The 17,880-nt window shown below is 55.5% G+C and overlaps 7 protein-coding genes across 7 annotated transcripts; 4 read left to right on the top strand and 3 right to left on the bottom strand.

Moving 5' to 3' along the window:
• Window positions 1-417: 417 nt before the first annotated feature.
• On the bottom strand, window positions 418-769 carry N657DRAFT_30728 (uncharacterized protein). Its single transcript, XM_062786719.1, has one exon. The coding sequence runs from the start codon at window positions 735-737 to the stop codon at window positions 501-503; it is 237 nt and encodes a 78-aa protein (XP_062652360.1). The 5' UTR covers window positions 738-769; the 3' UTR covers window positions 418-500.
• A 105-nt stretch (window positions 770-874) lies between these two features.
• On the bottom strand, window positions 875-1,341 carry N657DRAFT_30723 (uncharacterized protein). Its single transcript, XM_062786717.1, has one exon. It carries the CDS (start codon window positions 1,206-1,208, stop codon window positions 963-965), a length of 246 nt encoding a protein of 81 aa, XP_062652359.1. The 5' UTR covers window positions 1,209-1,341; the 3' UTR covers window positions 875-962.
• Window positions 1,342-1,474: 133 nt separating this feature from the next.
• Window positions 1,475-3,247, bottom strand: N657DRAFT_560987 (uncharacterized protein; the record flags this gene model as incomplete). The annotated part of the gene is made up of 1 exon (XM_062788026.1): window positions 1,475-3,247. One exon carries the CDS (start codon window positions 3,245-3,247, stop codon window positions 1,475-1,477), a length of 1,773 nt encoding a protein of 590 aa, XP_062652358.1.
• A 2,165-nt stretch (window positions 3,248-5,412) lies between these two features.
• On the top strand, window positions 5,413-8,673 carry N657DRAFT_562089 (KAR9-domain-containing protein; the record flags this gene model as incomplete). Its single annotated transcript, XM_062788109.1, has 1 exon — window positions 5,413-8,673. The coding sequence occupies one exon, from the start codon at window positions 5,413-5,415 to the stop codon at window positions 8,671-8,673; it is 3,261 nt and encodes a 1,086-aa protein (XP_062652357.1).
• A 921-nt stretch (window positions 8,674-9,594) lies between these two features.
• Window positions 9,595-10,200, top strand: N657DRAFT_30586 (uncharacterized protein). Its single transcript, XM_062786707.1, has one exon. The coding sequence runs from the start codon at window positions 9,737-9,739 to the stop codon at window positions 10,052-10,054; it is 318 nt and encodes a 105-aa protein (XP_062652356.1). The 5' UTR covers window positions 9,595-9,736; the 3' UTR covers window positions 10,055-10,200.
• N657DRAFT_30594 (uncharacterized protein) lies at window positions 10,201-12,126 on the top strand. Its single transcript, XM_062786708.1, has 5 exons — window positions 10,201-10,740; window positions 10,798-11,051; window positions 11,116-11,144; window positions 11,209-11,764; window positions 11,822-12,126. The coding sequence occupies exons 1-5, from the start codon at window positions 10,346-10,348 to the stop codon at window positions 11,914-11,916; spliced, it is 1,329 nt and encodes a 442-aa protein (XP_062652355.1). The 5' UTR covers window positions 10,201-10,345; the 3' UTR covers window positions 11,917-12,126.
• Window positions 12,127-12,961: 835 nt separating this feature from the next.
• On the top strand, window positions 12,962-13,336 carry N657DRAFT_639067 (uncharacterized protein). The gene has a single exon (XM_062791703.1). It carries the CDS (start codon window positions 12,996-12,998, stop codon window positions 13,149-13,151), a length of 156 nt encoding a protein of 51 aa, XP_062652354.1. The 5' UTR covers window positions 12,962-12,995; the 3' UTR covers window positions 13,152-13,336.
• The last annotated feature ends 4,544 nt before the right edge of the window (window positions 13,337-17,880 follow it).

Below are 17,880 nucleotides of genomic sequence, written 5' to 3'. Positions count from 1 at the left end.
CTGCGGGGTGGTCATTTCGGCGAGAGGGTATCGGTTGATGCTCTCTCACTTAATTTTCTCTGGACTTGGTTGGATCAATGGGCGATCCCCACTCACTATTTTCAGCCCGTCGAGACTTTCACGACGTTGAGATCCTATCAATCCGGCCCGAAGAGAGTTTGCGTTACGCGGAGCCGCAATCTCAACGTTTCTCACGCGGTCTGATCGCCTCACGTGCGATTTGATCTCCAATTTCACGGTATGCGAGACCGAGATCCCAACTATCCTTGCGCGATTTGAGCCTTCCTCTTTCTCCAGAGATCGCACCCTTGCGCTTCCGCCCTGCCCTGGCATTCTGATTTTAGAGGTTCTGCATTGGTGAAGCGGGCGGCATTATTTAGTACTCTCACTGCATTGGCGCGGCGCATTCGGACACAGAAGAACGGGCGGTTATATATAAGGGGAGTTCAGAGGCACTCGGCGGAAGAGGTCGGAGTTTTTGGAGCGGCGGCGTGTTCTCTTTATCTTAGCAATTTGCTTTCTTTTGCATGCGTCAGCACAAGAGGCGAGGAGCTCTGGCTCAGGGGCGGGCAGGGACATGAGCATGATGGAGCGCAGGGAGGTGATCTATCACCAGTCATGAAATGGCATGCTATGTGTATATATGGCCATTGATGAAGACCGTTGACTCTTTCCTCTGCGTTACCAAGAAACGGACCCTGCAAACAGAGCAAGCAAGCAGCGCATAGGATCCACATAGTTCTCTCGCATGCAAGCCATGATCCTTCAACATCCATATCACCAAATCAGCAAGAGCATTGCCGTTTAGGAAACACTCAAAGAGCATCACAAATCCGAAAGCTAAATGCTATTCAGTCAAGGTGTGCAAGCTTGTGGCGTGTAACAGGGCGAATTAATCAATTTACTTTGTCTACCTACTTCCTCCTTCCTCCTACCTAACTGGCCGCCTTCCATTTCAGAATTTATCGATTATTCCAAGAACCATTACGCCTCTTCTCCCAAAGGGGAACGATGCTAGGGGTATATGTGGAGTTATATAGGGGGTTTGGTGTGAAATGTAAACGTATGTGAGTAAATGATAAGGTGGGCAACAAAAGAAGTGAAAGTAACATGAGTCTAAAACGAAGAGAAAAGAGACTGGTAAATTCAATCAGTCTGGAAAGATGCGAAACATCGGTTTTTAGTGAATGATCCATGTTGCGCTCCATGCAAATGCAAAATTGATGTAGCACTCAGAGGGGGAAACAGAGGAAGTTGTGAACAAAACTTCGAGGTTGAAGGGGTTGCACGACGGAGCCCGATTCCGCCAGAGAAGGGAACTTGAAATGTAAGAACTGAGAATCAGGGAAAGGTGCCAATGAGCCTGCCTGTCCCATGAAAGGGTCATAACATCTTTCCAGTCATGAGATAACCACAGTCTTTCTGCTTCCCACAAACTGCCCGGGTCCCCATTTGTGTGTTTGGAGAATCGTAATCATGCAGGTGTCGCGGCGGTCGCCGCCTCCACCTCCCGCAGCTCCGCGGCAATTTCCTCGCGCACCTTGCGGCACCACTGCAACACGGCGTCCTCAAACTCAACCCACAGCGCCGGGCTGGTGTTGTACTGCAGGCCGAGCGGGTCGGCCTTGAGCAGAACCTCCCAGCGGAGCTCGGCCGCCTTGAGCCAGTAGCGCAGGTTATCCGCGGCGCGGTACGGCTTTTGCGTGTCGGCGTAAAAGGTGGGGATGGCGCCGAATCGCCTGCGAGACTTGCGGACTGCGCAATTGTGCAGCTGGACCAGGCGCTGCCCGTTTGAAAGTGCGGCAAGGAACGGGGTTGGGAGGGTTTGTGATTCTAACGGCTGCGTCAGGTCGATGGGTATCCACGCGGGGATGGTTGGCATGTTTTCGATGGGGTCGGGACAGCCCTTGAGCATGGCGCGCATGAATGCTTCTTCGCGCTCAAACTCGCGACCCTCCCAGCCTTCGGGCCTGAGCCAGGTCCACGATGACCGCTCGGCGACTTCTTGTGCCTCTATGGCGTCCTCGGCGACCAGCATGGCGCGCAGGCCGGCAATCCAGCCATCCATGGTGCGGAATTCGTCGTCTCGCATGCCGCCAGCAAAACCCCTAGTCGCCATGCGCTTCAGAATGTCCATGACGGATAGCAACTCGCCGCGCAGCTCCTTTTCCGACTTGATCGCATCCAGACGGTCGGGCCTGTCGTGAGATGTGTAGTAGATCTTGGCGGCCCGGATGGCTAGCGTCATGACATCGAGGATGTTCATCCCTTGGATCTCATACCAGCCGGCGGTCGAAATTGAGGGCCGCCGCGAGTCGGAGGGCTGCGGCTCCTCGGAGCTTTGCTGTGCATCTGCCGACTCAATGTTGATGGTGAGCCCGGCCGGTATTTTCGCGTTTCTAATCTCGCGCAAAGTCTTTTCGGCAACGTCCATAGAGCTCGTCAGGTCGCGCCTCAGCTCGGCGACTGATGGCGGTTTGGGCACCGGCTTCTCGCGATGCTTGTAGGTGCTCGCAGTGGGCGGTGGCATGTTCGGGTCTACTTCAAAATCGTCCGAAAAATAATCTTCATCTTGCTGGTCCGGCTGGTACTCCTCCACAGGCGATTCCACCATTGAGCCGGCGCCCAGGCCAACAACACTGGAGAAGCCATTGTATGCCGTCAAGTCCGGGCTGCTCCCCATGGATGCGTAGCTCGAATCGTGGTCGCTGCCAGGCTTCGGTGTCAAAAATACGCTCGGATCCAGGGCGGATAAGTCCAGAGTGTGGGCCTTGTTGTCCCGTCTTCGGGCTAGGCGCCCCCCTTTGCCATCAAGCAAGCCTGTGCGGGCAAAGTAATACTGCAGATGGGCGATGCTGCCCAAGCTGAGCACACTCTCCCGAGCGCGAGCGCTGGCGGCAAAGTCGGTGCCCTGTGGCCGCATGTAGCCCCGACGCCTGCTTGAGCTCCTCGCAGTGTTCGGTGTTTCTAAGCTGCCGGTCGAATCCCTCGGACGCAGTCGATCTCCGCTGGTATCGATGTCGGCGGGGCGATAGCTGGCGGATGAATGTCGGGAGAAAGAAGAGACGTCGCTGCCGAGGGATTCGCGGAAATTGGAAGATTCAGTGGTTGCAGAACCGTGCGACACGGTCGAGCCCGTCGAAAAGCAGCGGGACATGGCCGTGGCACCGAGAGCCGGTCTGGGGAGGGAGTCGGGCGCAGGCGAGCCTCTCCGGGGAATGGCGGGGTGTGGTGAGGGCGCAGCCATTCTGTCCGATACGAGCAGATGCGGTACGGCCGGGAGAGGGCGACGATTTCGCGGCAATGTAGCGTACACTTCAAGTTCTAGACACGGCTATCGGCTTGGGAAAGGGCGCAGGACCAGATGCAGACGGCGCAAGTAAACAATGACAGCCCACGGCTGATCGCAGTAATAGATTGCCAAGAAGACGGACGGCAACGATGCACGCACCCAGCAGCCTCCTGTAGTGTAACTTTGCGCTTTGTTCTCGAATGATCTGCCGTGGCGCCACTAGGGAGAGAGACGGTATGGGGTGGGCAAAGACAACAGCACAACCAAGCCGGAGAGTTGGCGTTCTGGAGTTGTGAAGGGAGGAGTCGTGTGCAGGAGAAATGAGAGATTTTGGACTGGGCTAGTTCAGGCGGAAGAATTGCTCAGACAGATGGGGTTGGCGGGAAAGTTTCCCGGGGTTGATGGATGTTGTTGCATTGACGAAGGTCAATTCGGGCCAGGGGTTCGAGTGGGTTCAGCAATCACACAAATGGTTCCAGAAGGGACGCGATGGCCCGCTTGTGGGGAGAACACGGACGCGTTAAGCACCGGCCCACCCGGGTCAGGGGCAGGAGTTGCCGACGGCAATGCATCCATGACTTCCCCCTTGAATTAAACGGGGCTGTCAATGGTAAGGTAAAGTACCGGATTGTACGAATACAAGTTAATCCAAAAGCGCAGCAAAGACTATACCTTACCTTGGTATCTGAGGATGGCACTCTTTGCACTGATAGGCACCCCATCCCGTAGATCGGCCTAGAAAAACCTTCTTTGATGTCTACCTGCGCAACAGCGAGAGAATGCGAGTGCGTGCCTTGCCCTGGTTGAAGAGGTTCACTTTGCTGAACAATGGTGATTGGCTCCCAGCGATACAGCAACCCCCGTCGTCATTACAATACGGAGTACGGGCCATCGTCCCTTGCGTCCTTACGGCAAAATCAGTCCAGGGCAGCATGGATGTTCCGAACCTTTGTCTTCTGTTGCTCCTCCAGTTGGAACCTACAAGCATCTGACGGACGTCATCCTTCATCACCAAAGATCAGGCACAGCTTCGCAACGACCTTGCCCTACAACGTGTATAAATGGGGACATTCCCACTGCAGCGCATCATCCCTGTCAGGGCTGAGCTAACTGCCGGGGCATGGCACTCACATCCGTGGTTTTGGGTCAGTGTCCCCTGTCAACGCTCATGACACAGCAGGATTGGAAGGCCCAACCTGGGAGTTCAGTCGACACCATGCACTGTGAGAGCCCTGCACAAGGTCATCGGTCCGCAGGCCTCTGGGGTTGACAGTGGAGCTTCCGGACACTCGCGGCTCTTAGATGCCATCCGATGCTTATGACGGAGACTCTGATGTGCCAAATCAACTTCTCTCACTCACTTTGAGATGACATTGGCGCCAGCCACATGAGGGCACTTGCCAGGGCTTGCCTGCGGCACAGTCACTGTCAGGAAACTCAAACTTCCAGGACCTCAAATTCCACATTGAGGTTGATTCAAACTTGCCACTTCCTGTGGCTGATCCAGGCCTTTCTTCTCTCGCCATTTTTGCCCAAGTTCACAGTGTGGTACCTCCGTAGCCGTGACCTCACCAACCCGTAGCACCATCATTTTTCCTTCTCGAAAGAGGTCTCTTTTTCTGGCAACTTTGGCTCGCGGCGGATCAACAAATCTAAATTCTGGTTGCCCCCCTGGCTTGGCTCATCTTACTCGGCGAGCCTGCCCACTCTGCCCGCCTGTCGATCGTCGCATGCATTAGCCGACCACTGCTGCGAACCGCAAGCTTTGGTTTTCAATCACTACCGACAACCTCCCGGCTGTACTGCGTCATGTTGTTTCTCTGGCTAGTCGTTGAGCGCGGTCAGTAAAGCAGCCTGTTGACAACGTGGAAACCAGTTGGACGCGCAACCGGAAGACGCTAACCTGTCCCTGCCCGAATTTTATGGGGCATGTCCCATTTGGACCGGGACCCTCTGCAACCGAACCCGCAGCCCTGGAGGAGCAAACGACCAACAACTGGAGCCCTGCCACGCAGGCCAAGCTCCCGTCGCCCGCAGTGGTCGGAGAGTGTCGCATCCCACTCGCAGCGCAGCACTGGCACCTTGCAGTTCGGCGCTCACTGCAGTCAGAAAGCCACTAAATGACAACTCTAGCTGCTGCTGCTCCAGGCAGTGGCCATAACAACCATGAGAATCTTGATATAGCAGCCCAACAACACGCCGACCACGTTGCGCGTCATCATGGCGTCGTGCTGACCCTCTCCGACGTCTTCGACTCGCCCCATCGACCACCACAACACCACGAGACCGACGAACGGAGCTCAGCCCGCAGCTGCAGTGTTGACCCGCCAAAAACTTCACCCTCATCACCACAACAACACCTCCAACAACACCTCCAACAAGGACAACAGCCGGCACTCTCGAATGAACCATCGGCGGTCGGCGCGAAAACCACAACCTCGGCACCAACTCATCGCGTACGAAAACCGTCGCCGGGACTTGCAGCGCGATTAAAGGCACTCGGCTTTGGCACGGCTCGCAAATCCACCTCACCACCGCCACCACCGTCGAGCCATCTCGAGCCCGTTGGCCGCCTTCCGGAAGAGCAACTCAGACGACTTGACCAAGGTCACCTCACCAACTCGGGAATTACAGCTATCGAGCGGCGGGGCCGCCCCTGGAGGGGTGCCATCGCACGCATCCCTTCCATTTCGAGCCTCAAGTCGGACAAGTCGCAGCCGCGGACCGAACCCGACGAGCCTGCGCCCGAGCTTCCCATTGTTGCAGCGCCGAAGCCAGGCTTTCTCCCGGAGATTGTCACCTCGGAGCCGCTGGAAATGGACACCAACAAATACCGCCTTCCGGACCACACAAACGGAAACGGCGTCAAAGCTCAACCGGGGACAAGGGAAGAACACATCGCACGGGACACCCGGCCGCCCCAGGCACCCCAGACCCCCGACATCCCGCCGCCGCCTCTCCCGAAAGATACACCACCACCAACCCGACGCGCCACGAACCCAACCACACCAACCGCGCGCGATGTTTTCAACCCGGACTCGGTCACCTTCAACCCACTGGGCCTCCAGCGGCCCGGTTCCATCTACACCCTGTCGCGAGCGTCATTCGCGAACCAACTTGCCCAGCTCACTTCCATACAACTTCCGGACGCTGACTCGTTGTCCAACAAGATCTCTGCAATCCCCACAGCACAGGCTGCTACAAGAGCGCTGATAGGTGCAGCTGAGCAGATTCGCGGTTGGATATACAAGGCATCAGAAGTCATTGGAGGGTTGGAGAGCGATGACGATGTGGAGTGGGCCGCTGCCGGTGGACGCGAGGGCGTCGAGGACGTCGAGAATGCCATTGTTCGCTTTGAAGAGCTGATCAAGGTCTATGTTGGCGCCATTGAGGAGCTGCAGGCCCGACAAGACATTGCTGACGTCTTGGCCGATGACCTCCGCAGAGCCGTCGCTCAGATGGAGGCCATCCTCGAGGAGTGGGCAAAGATGCGTAATACGCTGCACAATGTCAAGTCGCAGGTCGAAATCGCAATGGAATGGGAGGAGTTGTGGAATAATGTGCTTGGGGACATAGAGAACGAGATGGATGAGCTCGCCAGATTGGTCTTTGAGATGGAGGAAAGACGCCACAAGTCCATGCTCCCTGTCGCAACAGGCGACAGCATAGACATTGGCGACATGGACACCATCGACGACGACACGCCCCGAGCGCCGGCACGGTTGCAGCCGACCAACAACCGCTTCAGCCTTCCGGCATTCCCTGTCAGCCCTACCTCGCCCACTCCCAGCGCGCCGGGCATTTCCTTGGATGACTCCAGCTTGTTGGCCCTGTTCGCAAGGATGCAGCCCCTCCGCGCCTCTCTGGATTTCCTGCCCATGAGACTCTCCGTCTTCGAGGCTAGGGCCGAGAGCATATTCCCCACGGCTTGCGAAGAGCTAGAACTGCGGAGGTCAGAGCTGGACGCTAGTTACAAGAAGCTGGAGAAAGATGCCGAGTCACTGCGTAAAGAATTGGGCGAAGATCGCTGGATCCTGGTGTTCCGCGGAGCCGGAAGGCAGGCCCAGAAGATGTACGACTCAGTCGAGCGGAGCGTAGCCAAGCTACGCGAGGCCATTGACACGGGGATGCAACTGACAAATCAGCCGATAATGAGCAAGAAGCTGGAGAACTACGAGGCGAAGAAGACGCACTACGGCCCGGCCATCGAGCGGGTGTTGTCCATCATTGACAGGGGGGTTAAGGACCGGCTGACGGTCAACGGCGAGATTCTCCGTCTGCATGCCGAGATGCAGAGCAAGTGGGAGGAGCTCAAAGAAGCCATGGCGGACCTGGACGCTTCCGTCGAGGAGCTCCACGCTGAGAGGAGGGAGCAACAGTTGCGAGATTCTGTCTCAAGCATGTTATCCAACGACATGTCCACCGTTACGAGCGGAACCGAGACGCCTCAAAGCTCGCCACCGTCTTCGGTCATCATGTCGTCGATGGGCCTGAGCAGTTCGACCCAGCTCAAGGCTCCGAAACAGCGCTCGGCAAGCGCTCTGGGCGACACGCCTGCTAACCGAAGACAATCGTCCTTGCCAACGCCGACAAGCCAGGTGACCCGAAAACCGGTGGCGTCAAGGATGTCGACACTCTCGGTAGCCGGCGCGCCGTCGAGAGACGGCTCGGCGACACCCACTGCCGACAGGCCATCACGGCCGTCGTCTTCCTTGGCAGCCCGGCCAAAGTGGAACGCCTCAACCAACACGTCCGACATCGACACGGGCCACAACTTCAAACCCCTCACCCTCACCACCCCAAGCCCCTATGCCAAGAAAATTCCCACCCCAGTCCGCTCCGTCTTCGCCATGACACCTTCCTCAGCATCCAAACTGCCCACCCTCGCGCGCAGCCCCCTCTCCCGCGCGGGATCCGCCTCGCCAATCCCCGAGAACACACCATCCAAGCTCCTCTCCTTCCGCGAGCGCCTCGCTTCTCCGGGCCCGCCACCCGCACAGCGCTCCGTTTCCAGACCGCGCCTCGCCTCCCAACCCTCGGCACCGCCTGCCTTTCCAACCCAAACAACCAACAGCCGGCGGGCCTCCCTACAACCCCCACGATCGAGACCGGCCGAGGTCCCAGCCGCCGCTCCAACACCGCGCAGGCCCACCAGCTCGCTCGCGGCTTCCAGGCGGACTAGCTTGCTGCCCCAGCCGAGGACGACTACTGCTGGTCCTGCTGGTGCTGGTGTTGGTGCTGCTCCGGCTAGGCGTACCAGCGTCACGGGCAGGGAGAGCCCGCAGGCGGTGGCGGGCGCGAGGTTCGCCATGCGCAAGGAGAGCAGTAGCTCCGCGGCGGCGGAGAAACCCAAGGATGTGAGGCCGCGGTGGCGGGGCTAGGTGCAGCGCCGCTCTGCTATGGTGTCTTAAGGCGATGGAAGGTCTTCTCTTATTTCGCTATTTGCCCTTTCTTTCTAAAAGGGTTTAGTTTTCTTTTCATCGGTTGGGTATGTGATATCCCTCCGCAGCACCGGCGCCCAGCACACGGGGTTGGTGGGGTGTTAGTTTGGGTTTCAAAGTTTATCTTCGACATCGCGAGACCTCGGTTTTCGGGAAGGCACCGCGCATGCCACCCAGCGTTTGTCATTTCAACGCGCACACTGTTTTTGTAACCCCTTTATTCAGGGCCTCCGGAACCTCAGCGAGCATTGACCGGTTCAAGGCTTCGAGGGTTTTGGTTCAGAATCCTCCGGGTTTTCTTCTGGGACAGTGAGATGCGAGTCAGGGAAGAACATCTTCCTCTTTTTCTTTTCGGGCTGCTCACATTTCGGAGTCTGGCCCGAACCAGCGGAGACCCGTCAGGGCCTTTTGAAATCTGAGTTGTTTTATCTAGGTGGGACTACAGCGAGATACCATACTGAGACCATGCGTGGCGAATCTGGGGTTGGTGCATACCGAGTGTGAATGGATCTTTTCTTGGCCTGTTGTGCGTGCCATCATGTCTTTTATATCATGCGTGCATCGTACCCCCAAAGCCTGTATCTACCTCTCTTGCTGCCTGCTTTCATGTAAATTAGCACATGTGGCCCGTTCTAAATGCCAGTCAGATGAGTGTAACTGCGATTGGGCTCAAGGCATATGTGCAGAGCGGCCAGGTGAAATAATGGGACCGCGGAACTGTGTCAAGGTGGAACAGAGATAGATGGTTGCTGTGCGAGACTCATTGGGGTGCCCGTCCAGGGGGAAGACAAATATGCAAGGTTCTGTCTGCTGCGGAAGAACTGGTTCCGGTCCATAGTGCAGCATGTTACATGGTCAATACCTCTGTGTTCCATTGTATTTCTTACTACGAAATGATGGATGAGAGCATTCATCCGTACCGGGCAGAACCCTAACCACAGCTCGAAACTGGCCCTTGGCTAGCATTCAAAATATCAAGAAGCTCTCCGGGTCGCATCGCGTGATGACTCTGTGCTTCCTATGCCATGATCCATGCCATATACCTGTCTGCCTTGCCTTAACACTTTCTGGGTTTCTTTACGGAGTAAGCGATGAACTCTTGACGGCTATTCAGCTCGAGAGCCAACTTTACGTGAGCATCGCAAACCTCCAGTTCCCGCTCGAGTCGCCAGCAGTCAATCGCTCTGTTCATAAAATCAATAATCCTCCTCTTTTAGGCATCCCCAGGCACCAGCAAGCGCAGAGTCATAAATGTTCGCATCTGTTGAGCAATCACGGGATTGCGCGTCGACTTCGCGTGGACAACCCCGGCTCAGTCTAGGCAGAAGAGCGCGCTACTGCGTCGGTAACCGCGCCACGACCCATCAACTAACGGCGTCTTTTGGGGGGAATCCAATGTCCACGGTCGTTCTTCCCGGGTTGTTATAAAGGCTATGCCTAGTTCCTCTCTTTCTGCAAGTCCGATTCGTTTTCTGATTGCCTGGTCCTCCAAGACGGTCAAGTTGCAATTGAACTTTGCAACCGCCCGTCATTCTTCGTGCTTCTTCCTTCATTCTCGAAAGCGACATCACCCTTTTTTCACAGTTCGGCTAGACCCTGCTCCTCCGTCAGCATGGCAGCTGAGGCTCTCCCAACCGTCCCGGTGCCCCTGCCCGGCCTGGTCAAGCACATTGCCCAGCACCCCAAGACACCGATGATGGAACTGCTGGAGCCGTACCGAAAATACGAGGCCCATCTTCGCCAGGCCTTCGCCCAGGACACTGGTAATGAGCTGCTCAGGGACCCCTACGTCAACGTCCTGCCACTATTCACCGAAGACACCCAGGACATCAAAATCAGGGCCCGCAATATAGAGTCCGAGTCGAAGGAGGAGAAATCCAGATACATCATGCCTCTCCCTGCCGAGATTCGCCGGCCAGACGGCTCGCCCGCCATCGTCCAGTCTTTGAAGGAATTCCAGCGTAACTTCAGTGTCTTCTCCGAGTCATCGCTCGCCGAACTCAACTGGTATGTGGCCATGCTTCCCTCTGACTGATGAACATGGAAGTTGACATGGCTCTTCAGGGATAACGTGGTTGCAGCGGGATCCTCTGTCGTCAACACTCTGCTTCCTGTTCCGGATGAGTACAACCGTTCCAAGCGTGGCCTTCGCGAGTTCTACCACGAGAAGTTCAGCCCTGCATCAGACGTCGATCTGTTTCTGTACGATCTCACCGAAGAGCAGGCCATTGAGAAGATCAAAGAGATCGAAACTCGGGTTCGCGACGCTCTTCTCAGCGAGATTACCGTCGTCAGGACCAAGCATGCCGTCACGATCTGTAAGGCCCTATTTCAGCAATTTGAACCGAGTGAGACATGTTGCGGACTAACTTCCTCCCTCAGGCAGCCAGTATCCAACCCGTCACATCCAGGTATTTGGGACATCACCTCGGCCAGGTAGCAGTCTTCTTGGCTCTGTCTTACCGTTCGTCTTAGATCGTGCTCCGCATCTACAAATCTGTTTCGGAAATCCTTACCGGCTTCGATATTGACTGTTCAGGGGCCGCCTACGACGGCAAACAGGTGTATTGCACTCCACGCGCCCTGCAGTCGTACATGACGCAGATCAACCACATTGACTTGTCTCGCCGGAGCCCGTCATACGAGAACCGACTCTCAAAGTACAGCCATAGAGGCTTTGAGGTGTATTGGCCCGATCTCGACCGTTCTCGAATCGACCCCACCATCTTTGAACGGAGCTTTCAGCGAACCCTGGGGCTTGCAAGACTCTTGGTCTTGGAAAGGCTTCCCACCTCGAACGCGCGGGACGCCTACCTGGACAAGCGTCGCGAGGAGAGGGGCCGTCCTCGTCTTGATCGCTATCATCGCCGGCTTCGGGCCCTTGCGGGCAACATCAAGGAGGACTACGAAGATGAGGTGGCGGACTGGTTCACGGAGGAGGAGGTTTCCAACTACCACACCTTCACCATTCCTTACGGGCCAAAGTTTCACGCGAAACGGATCGAGAAGCTTTGCTACACCAGAGACCTTTGTGAGTCATGTGCCCTCGGCGTTGTGCAGACCAGCTCAGACTGACATGGTGTCGCAGTGCTCAACGCGGAGTGGAATCAGCCTGGCGACAGAGAAGTCTACCTCCATCGTCATCCAGCATTCGTGAGACCATACAGGCCCGCTTTCTCGTAGATGAAGGATGCTGATCAATCAAGTTTGGCCGGTTCGAGGACGTCGCCAACGATTGCTGCGGATATTGCCCTGTTCCTGAGACCGAGGAGGAGAAGGAGGTCGCAAAGGAGGAAGAGAAGGTCTATGTCTCAGGCGGGATCTCCTTCATGAAGGATGATCCGGGCAGACAGGCAAATGATCCCCCATCATACGCAGTGGTTCGCGGTAGCGGCTGACCCTGAGTTAGGAAATCGGCTCATTCAACCCCCTGACGGAGGATGATTGGACTGAGATGGCATACATCGGCAACACTGCTCGACTATGCCAGGCTATCGTCGATGGAGACCTTGAGCATGTCGCAGACTGGCTCGCCCAGGAAGGAGCCGACCCCAATACCCGTGATCATACCGGCAGAACTCCTTGTCATCTTGCCGCCATGAGCTCCACGCCCGAGATTGTTCGTGCACTAGTCGATGCTGGGGCCCGGCTGGTTGCCCGTTTGGCGGACGGCAGAACGGCCCTCCATCTTGCAGCCGCCCGTGGAGACGTAGAGATTGTCAAGGTTCTCCTGGAGAAGAGTGCCGCCAATGAGGCCGAGTACGAAGAAAAACAAGATCAGCGCCGCCGAGAGAAGCATGCCACGAAGACCGACGATGGCAAGACCGCAACCAAAGAAGCAGAGGACAGTGAAGAATCAGACGGTGAGCTCGTCGACGAGTCCGAGTCCGACGACGAGGTCCAGAGCATGGCAACGGGTTCCTTCGTCAAGGTCCCGGTAAAGGAGGTCGAGCCACTTGATGAATCAGCGCTGGACGACGACGGAGAGGAGCCCGACTTTTACGACATCAATGTGGTTGCCTGGGACATGCCTTGTTCGGCTTTGCACTTTGCGATTATTGACGGACATGTGGAAGTTGTCCAGACGCTGGTTCAGGTATGCAAGGCCCACCTGTTTACGCCGAGTCGAACACGCACACTAACGATATGCTACGTAGGAATACGGCGCTGACGTCCTCTTACCCGTCAAGTTCACCAACCCTAATGGCGCGCTCCTCACGCTCGTGCTCGCTCTGGCGCTCCCCGTGGAGAAGGCAAAGGAGATGGCCAAAACGCTTCTTGCCCTGGGCGCCACATCAGCGCAAGCGGATATGAACGGGGTCACCGCCTGTAGGCAACAATTTTCTTTGTTGGCGGATTGTTCTTACCCCTTCATGGCTGTCTCAGGAGCTATCCTGCTTCCCGAGACAGCGCATTAGCTCCCAAAACACCCTCCAGACATTTCCGAAATAGGAAGTTCACACCTGACATTGTTGGTAGTTCACCGCTACGTTGAGGCGAACGCTGAGACGCTCCTTGAATCTCTCTGGGAAACCGACCCAGCCGGGGCCAAGGCAGCCATCAATCATATCGCCTTCCCCAACGGATCCAGCTGCGAGACGCCGTTGCAAGTCGCGGTCAGGGAAGGGAACCTCGCACTGGTCTTGAAGCTCCTTGACCGTGGCGCTGTTGCGCATATTGATTTTGAGACCTGGTACGTTTTCATGTTTTATGTTCCTGGTTCTCAGGCCCCATCGAAGCTAGCCCATGGGACGATGCTACATGAAGCCCCCAACCAGAGGCCCGGCTAACGAGATTCTCATCAGGCTGAAATCGGCCAAACAATCTGCGAACATGGAAAACCAGTTGCGCACCTTTGAGGACAACCAGAAGCGGTACGAGCAGATGGTGGAGCAACCCTTGATCATCGCACTCAAGTCCTCTCACCCCGAGACAGCCATTCAGCTCTTGGAGCAAGGAGTAGATCCCAACGTCGTCACCAGTGCGTCGAGATACTACATGCAGGCGTCTTGGTCTCCGCGATTTACGGGCGAGACAGCCTTGGACGTCGCGGACAATCAGCTCAAGGCTCTCCTCCGTTATGTTGAAGAATCCGAGACTGCGTCTCCTCCCCGCCAACCACAAGAGATGAATCTTTACCTCAAGAAGTTCAAAGAGGGAACATATGAGCACTGGGCTGTCTCCGAGGAGATTGAAAGGCTCCAGAAGTCGTATCGCCGGGATCTCAACATTTACGAAATGAAGAAGAGCACGCTCAGCGGCGCTTCTGGAGTCAAAGAGAAAAACACCGCCGTTGCAGCCGCCATCCAGACAATGAGAAGGGTCAAGGACGCTCTCCTTGCTAAGCGAGGCAAGACATTCGCAGAGCTCCATCCCGAGCTCAAGGACCGGTTGGAGCCCTCGAGGAGCTCGTGGCTCTACACTGGCATGGGTCCAGCGAAGACCTGGCCTTCTATGTACACCTTCTCCTTCCAGAACGTCAACGACGTGACTGAGAAAAGGAAAAAGGCCTACTTGCAGCTGTAAGCCGTCGTCACCCATTCCAAAGGCTTCATGATCTGCTAACATTGCGCAGTTTCAATGCTGCATGGAGGGGCGATCTCGAGACGATCAAGACACTCACACTGACCTCTTGGGATGACGCCAAAGAAGAAGCGCCACTCAAGATCGCTGTTCACGAACACGGCAACAATCCGTTCTCGCTTGCCTTTTCCCGCGGCCACTTCAATGTGGCGAAGGCAGTTCTGGAGATTGCGCAGGCGCAGTATGCTCCCGAAGAGAAGCCCAAGGCGCGCTACAGGATGCAGGCCGCCGATGAGCAGTTGGAATACTCCGATTATGACTCGGAGTGTTCCGATGACGAATCAGTGCAGAGTGGTGATTCTGGTCCCAGAATCTACCGCGAAATCCTCGGCGGGCAGTTGACGATTGACAACGTGGGCCAGGTGTCGATGAAGGTGAACAGCCGCACCCGACCCCTGGAGATGATCGGATGGACAAACCCCTTCCAAAGTGAGTAGCACCTCTGAGCCGATTTGCCTTGGACAGAGCTGACTGGATCATGTAGCCGTTATTTCGAAGAATGACATGCAAGGATTGAAGTTCCTCCTGGACGTTGGCGAGCGCTGGAGCACCCAGAAGCTTGAACCAGATGACGAGGTCTCCGGTTTCTATTCCTTTCCAGACCACGCCTTCAAGCATGCGGTCGAGCTGGGCCGTGTCGAGCTGCTTGGAGAGATCATCAAACGCACTGGCGCAGGCTTGCCTTTGGAGCACCTAGTCAAGGACACGGGCATTGAACTCAAAGAAAAGCCTCGCTACTATCAAGGGCTGACCGTATACGGAAAGAAGAGGTATGCTTTCTCCAACATACAGTGTCCGCTCAGGTCTTGCAGCGCAGATCATTAACCACGCAATGCAGGAAGGATTGGGCAAACGCTGGCCGCAACATAGCCAGCAGACCGACTGGCACCGAAACCTCGCCTCTTCTGCTCGCTGCTTTTGCCGGTCGAATCGAGACTGTGGAGTGGTTCTTTAGTGATACTCCACTGAGGCAGTACCTTGCCTTCGCTAAATCCAAGGCGGCCCGGGACGACGTGAGGTTGAAACACCTGGCTCAAGCCTCAGGGGGAATCGACGCTGCGATCTCCAAATGGCTCGATGATCAAAGTAAGCCTGCCTTGGAAAACGCACAGGATTCTGTCACAGGAACTAACGAAACATATCCAGGTGACCTCGTCCTACATGCCGCAATCTACGCACCGCCGAGCAGCAGGGCCACTGAATTGGTGGCATATCTCATCAAAACCCAGCCGTCCTTGCTTCATGTCAGGGCTGCGAATGGTGCAACTCCGCTCCTGCTCGCCTACCAACTGGGTCGACTGGATGCCGCGAAGATTCTGATCGAGGCCGGCGCCGACCAGAGCACCAAGGACCAGGGGCGGAACAACCTCTTGCACGCCGCTCTCCAGGGCACTCCGGACGTGAAGAAGCTGAAGCCCATGCTCGATTTCCTCGACCGTGGCGCTCTTGTAGCCATGTTGAAGGAGCGGAACAAGCTTGATGCCGGTCGTACACCAATTCACCAGTACTGCTTCGCCGTAGCGAACTCTAGCTACTATGATGAGGCCGCAAAACCTGCAATCCGCATGGTTAAGATGCTCATCAGTATCTCGCCCGAGACTGCCAAACAAGCGTTAAAAATGCTTGACGGCACAGGAGACAGCCCTTTGCATACGCTCCTCGCTAAGGACGCAGATCCCGCCATCGTCCGCACGGTGATCAAATTCGACCAAAGCCTCTTGTGCTGCGAAAACGCTGTTGGCCGGACGCCGGCCGAGGTCGCCCACGACCGCTACCTTGCCGACAATATCAAATCCCCAAACACTTGGCGCTACCAACAGGACGAGTCGGTCAGCTCGTTGGTTTCCAGACCGGCGGCGCAATTCGTCAAGAAAAACGCCGACAGCAAGCCCAAGGAGCACGAGGCGAAGACGGTCGTTGCCAGAAACTGGCGCTTGTGCGCCGAAATCATGGCTCTCAACGGACAATCCAAGCGGACCCTAGTGAGCCTCCATTCGGCCAATTTAGTCGCCCAGCGGTTGGGCGAGCAGCACACGCGGGCTCGCTACCGGTTCGAGATCGTCAAGAAGGACGAGGGTGTGTCAACCGCTTCTCAAGACGGTGGCAGCGAGGCTGGCGAGGTTGAAAGTGCCGAGGTCAAGCCCGCTGCTCCCGTTGAGAAGACCAAGCGCCGGCGGACGGACGTCATCTCCTCGAGATCCTCAGCCAACAATCATGCGTGGGCGCGGCCGAAGAAGGACGAGGTTGACGGCCAGGACAATGACGACGATCAGTTCGGTTCGGGTAATGACGAAGACACGGATGAGGGGGATGATAACCCGCTCTGGGTATTTTCTGCCACCGTCGCTACTGAGGCCGAGATCGTCGTCGCTAGAGAAGGAGGCATAACGAAGGAAGAGAGTTAGACGGTTGGCGCGCCTCCGGGTTCAGAAGGCGAGGCTGGTTCTACATGATATGAGGTAGACTGTGTTTGACATTGGGAGTGGTGGTGTCTTGGGATAATTAGCAAACTGCAACTTGGCTACGACGAATCTCGGAAGACTGTCGGCATTGCAATGAAAGGCAAGGTAGCATTGAATACATTGGAACACAGAGGCATTTGAAGCGAGCAATCCGAACCATGTAACGTGCTGAGCCATGGGCCCGAATCATTGCAGCCCTTCCGCAGCGGACAAAACAATCCGACCCTGGTTTGTTCATTAGCGTAGCACATGGCGAGGTACTAGATATATAATAGGCAAAAGAAAAGCAAGGAACATAAGAAAACAAGATAAGAGGGAAAAAATGTTAGAATGTAAAAGAAAAAAAGTAATAGGAGGAAAGAGAGGAAAATGAAGATAGAGGAGAAGAGAAAGAGAAAGATAAATTAAAAGAGGAAGAGAAAAGAAAAAAAGAATATGAAAAGATTAAAGTAAAGGAAGATAAAAGAAGAGAAGGTAAAGATAGAGCGAGGAGAAGAGAAGATAAAGATAGGAGAAGAGAAGATAAAGATAGGAGAAGAGAAGATAAAGATTGGAGAAGAGAAGATAAAGATTGGGAGGAAGAGGAAGATAAAGGAGAAGATAAAGATGAAGAGGAAGAGGAAAGAAAGAAAAAAAGAATATAGAAAGATTGAAGCGAAGGAAAGAGAAGAGAAACAGAAAGAGGAATATAGAGAGGAAGAGGAAAGAAAAGAAGGAAGGAGATAATGTGAATGAAGATGAGGTGTACTCCGTGATACCTGCCACGTAAGTTCCGCGCTAACAAACACAACTAGGGTTGAATTAAAGTTGCACGTTTGTTTGCCCCCTGAACCTGCACCCCAATGAGTCTCGTACAGCAGCCATCAATCTCTGTTTCACTTTGGCACACTTCCACGGTTAGGCGAGTCCCCAATGCTTCACCTGACCTCTCTGCACAGATACCTTCAGACCGCAGACAGGCATATGGCATGGACCAAGGCCTAGGAAGCACAGCTGCTGCACGAGATGCAACCCGGAGAGCTGTTTGATGTTTTGAAATGCTAAGATAGACAACGGCCAGTTTCGAGCTGTGGTTCGGGTTCTACCCCGTACGGACAGAATG

This window comes from Parathielavia appendiculata (genome assembly GCF_033297405.1).
Source record: "Parathielavia appendiculata strain CBS 731.68 unplaced genomic scaffold N657scaffold_1, whole genome shotgun sequence".
NCBI classification, from domain to species: Eukaryota; Fungi; Ascomycota; class Sordariomycetes; order Sordariales; family Chaetomiaceae; genus Parathielavia; species Parathielavia appendiculata.
The sequence above is the reverse complement of the archived record's forward strand: the minus strand, read 5'-3'. Positions and strand labels throughout refer to the sequence as shown.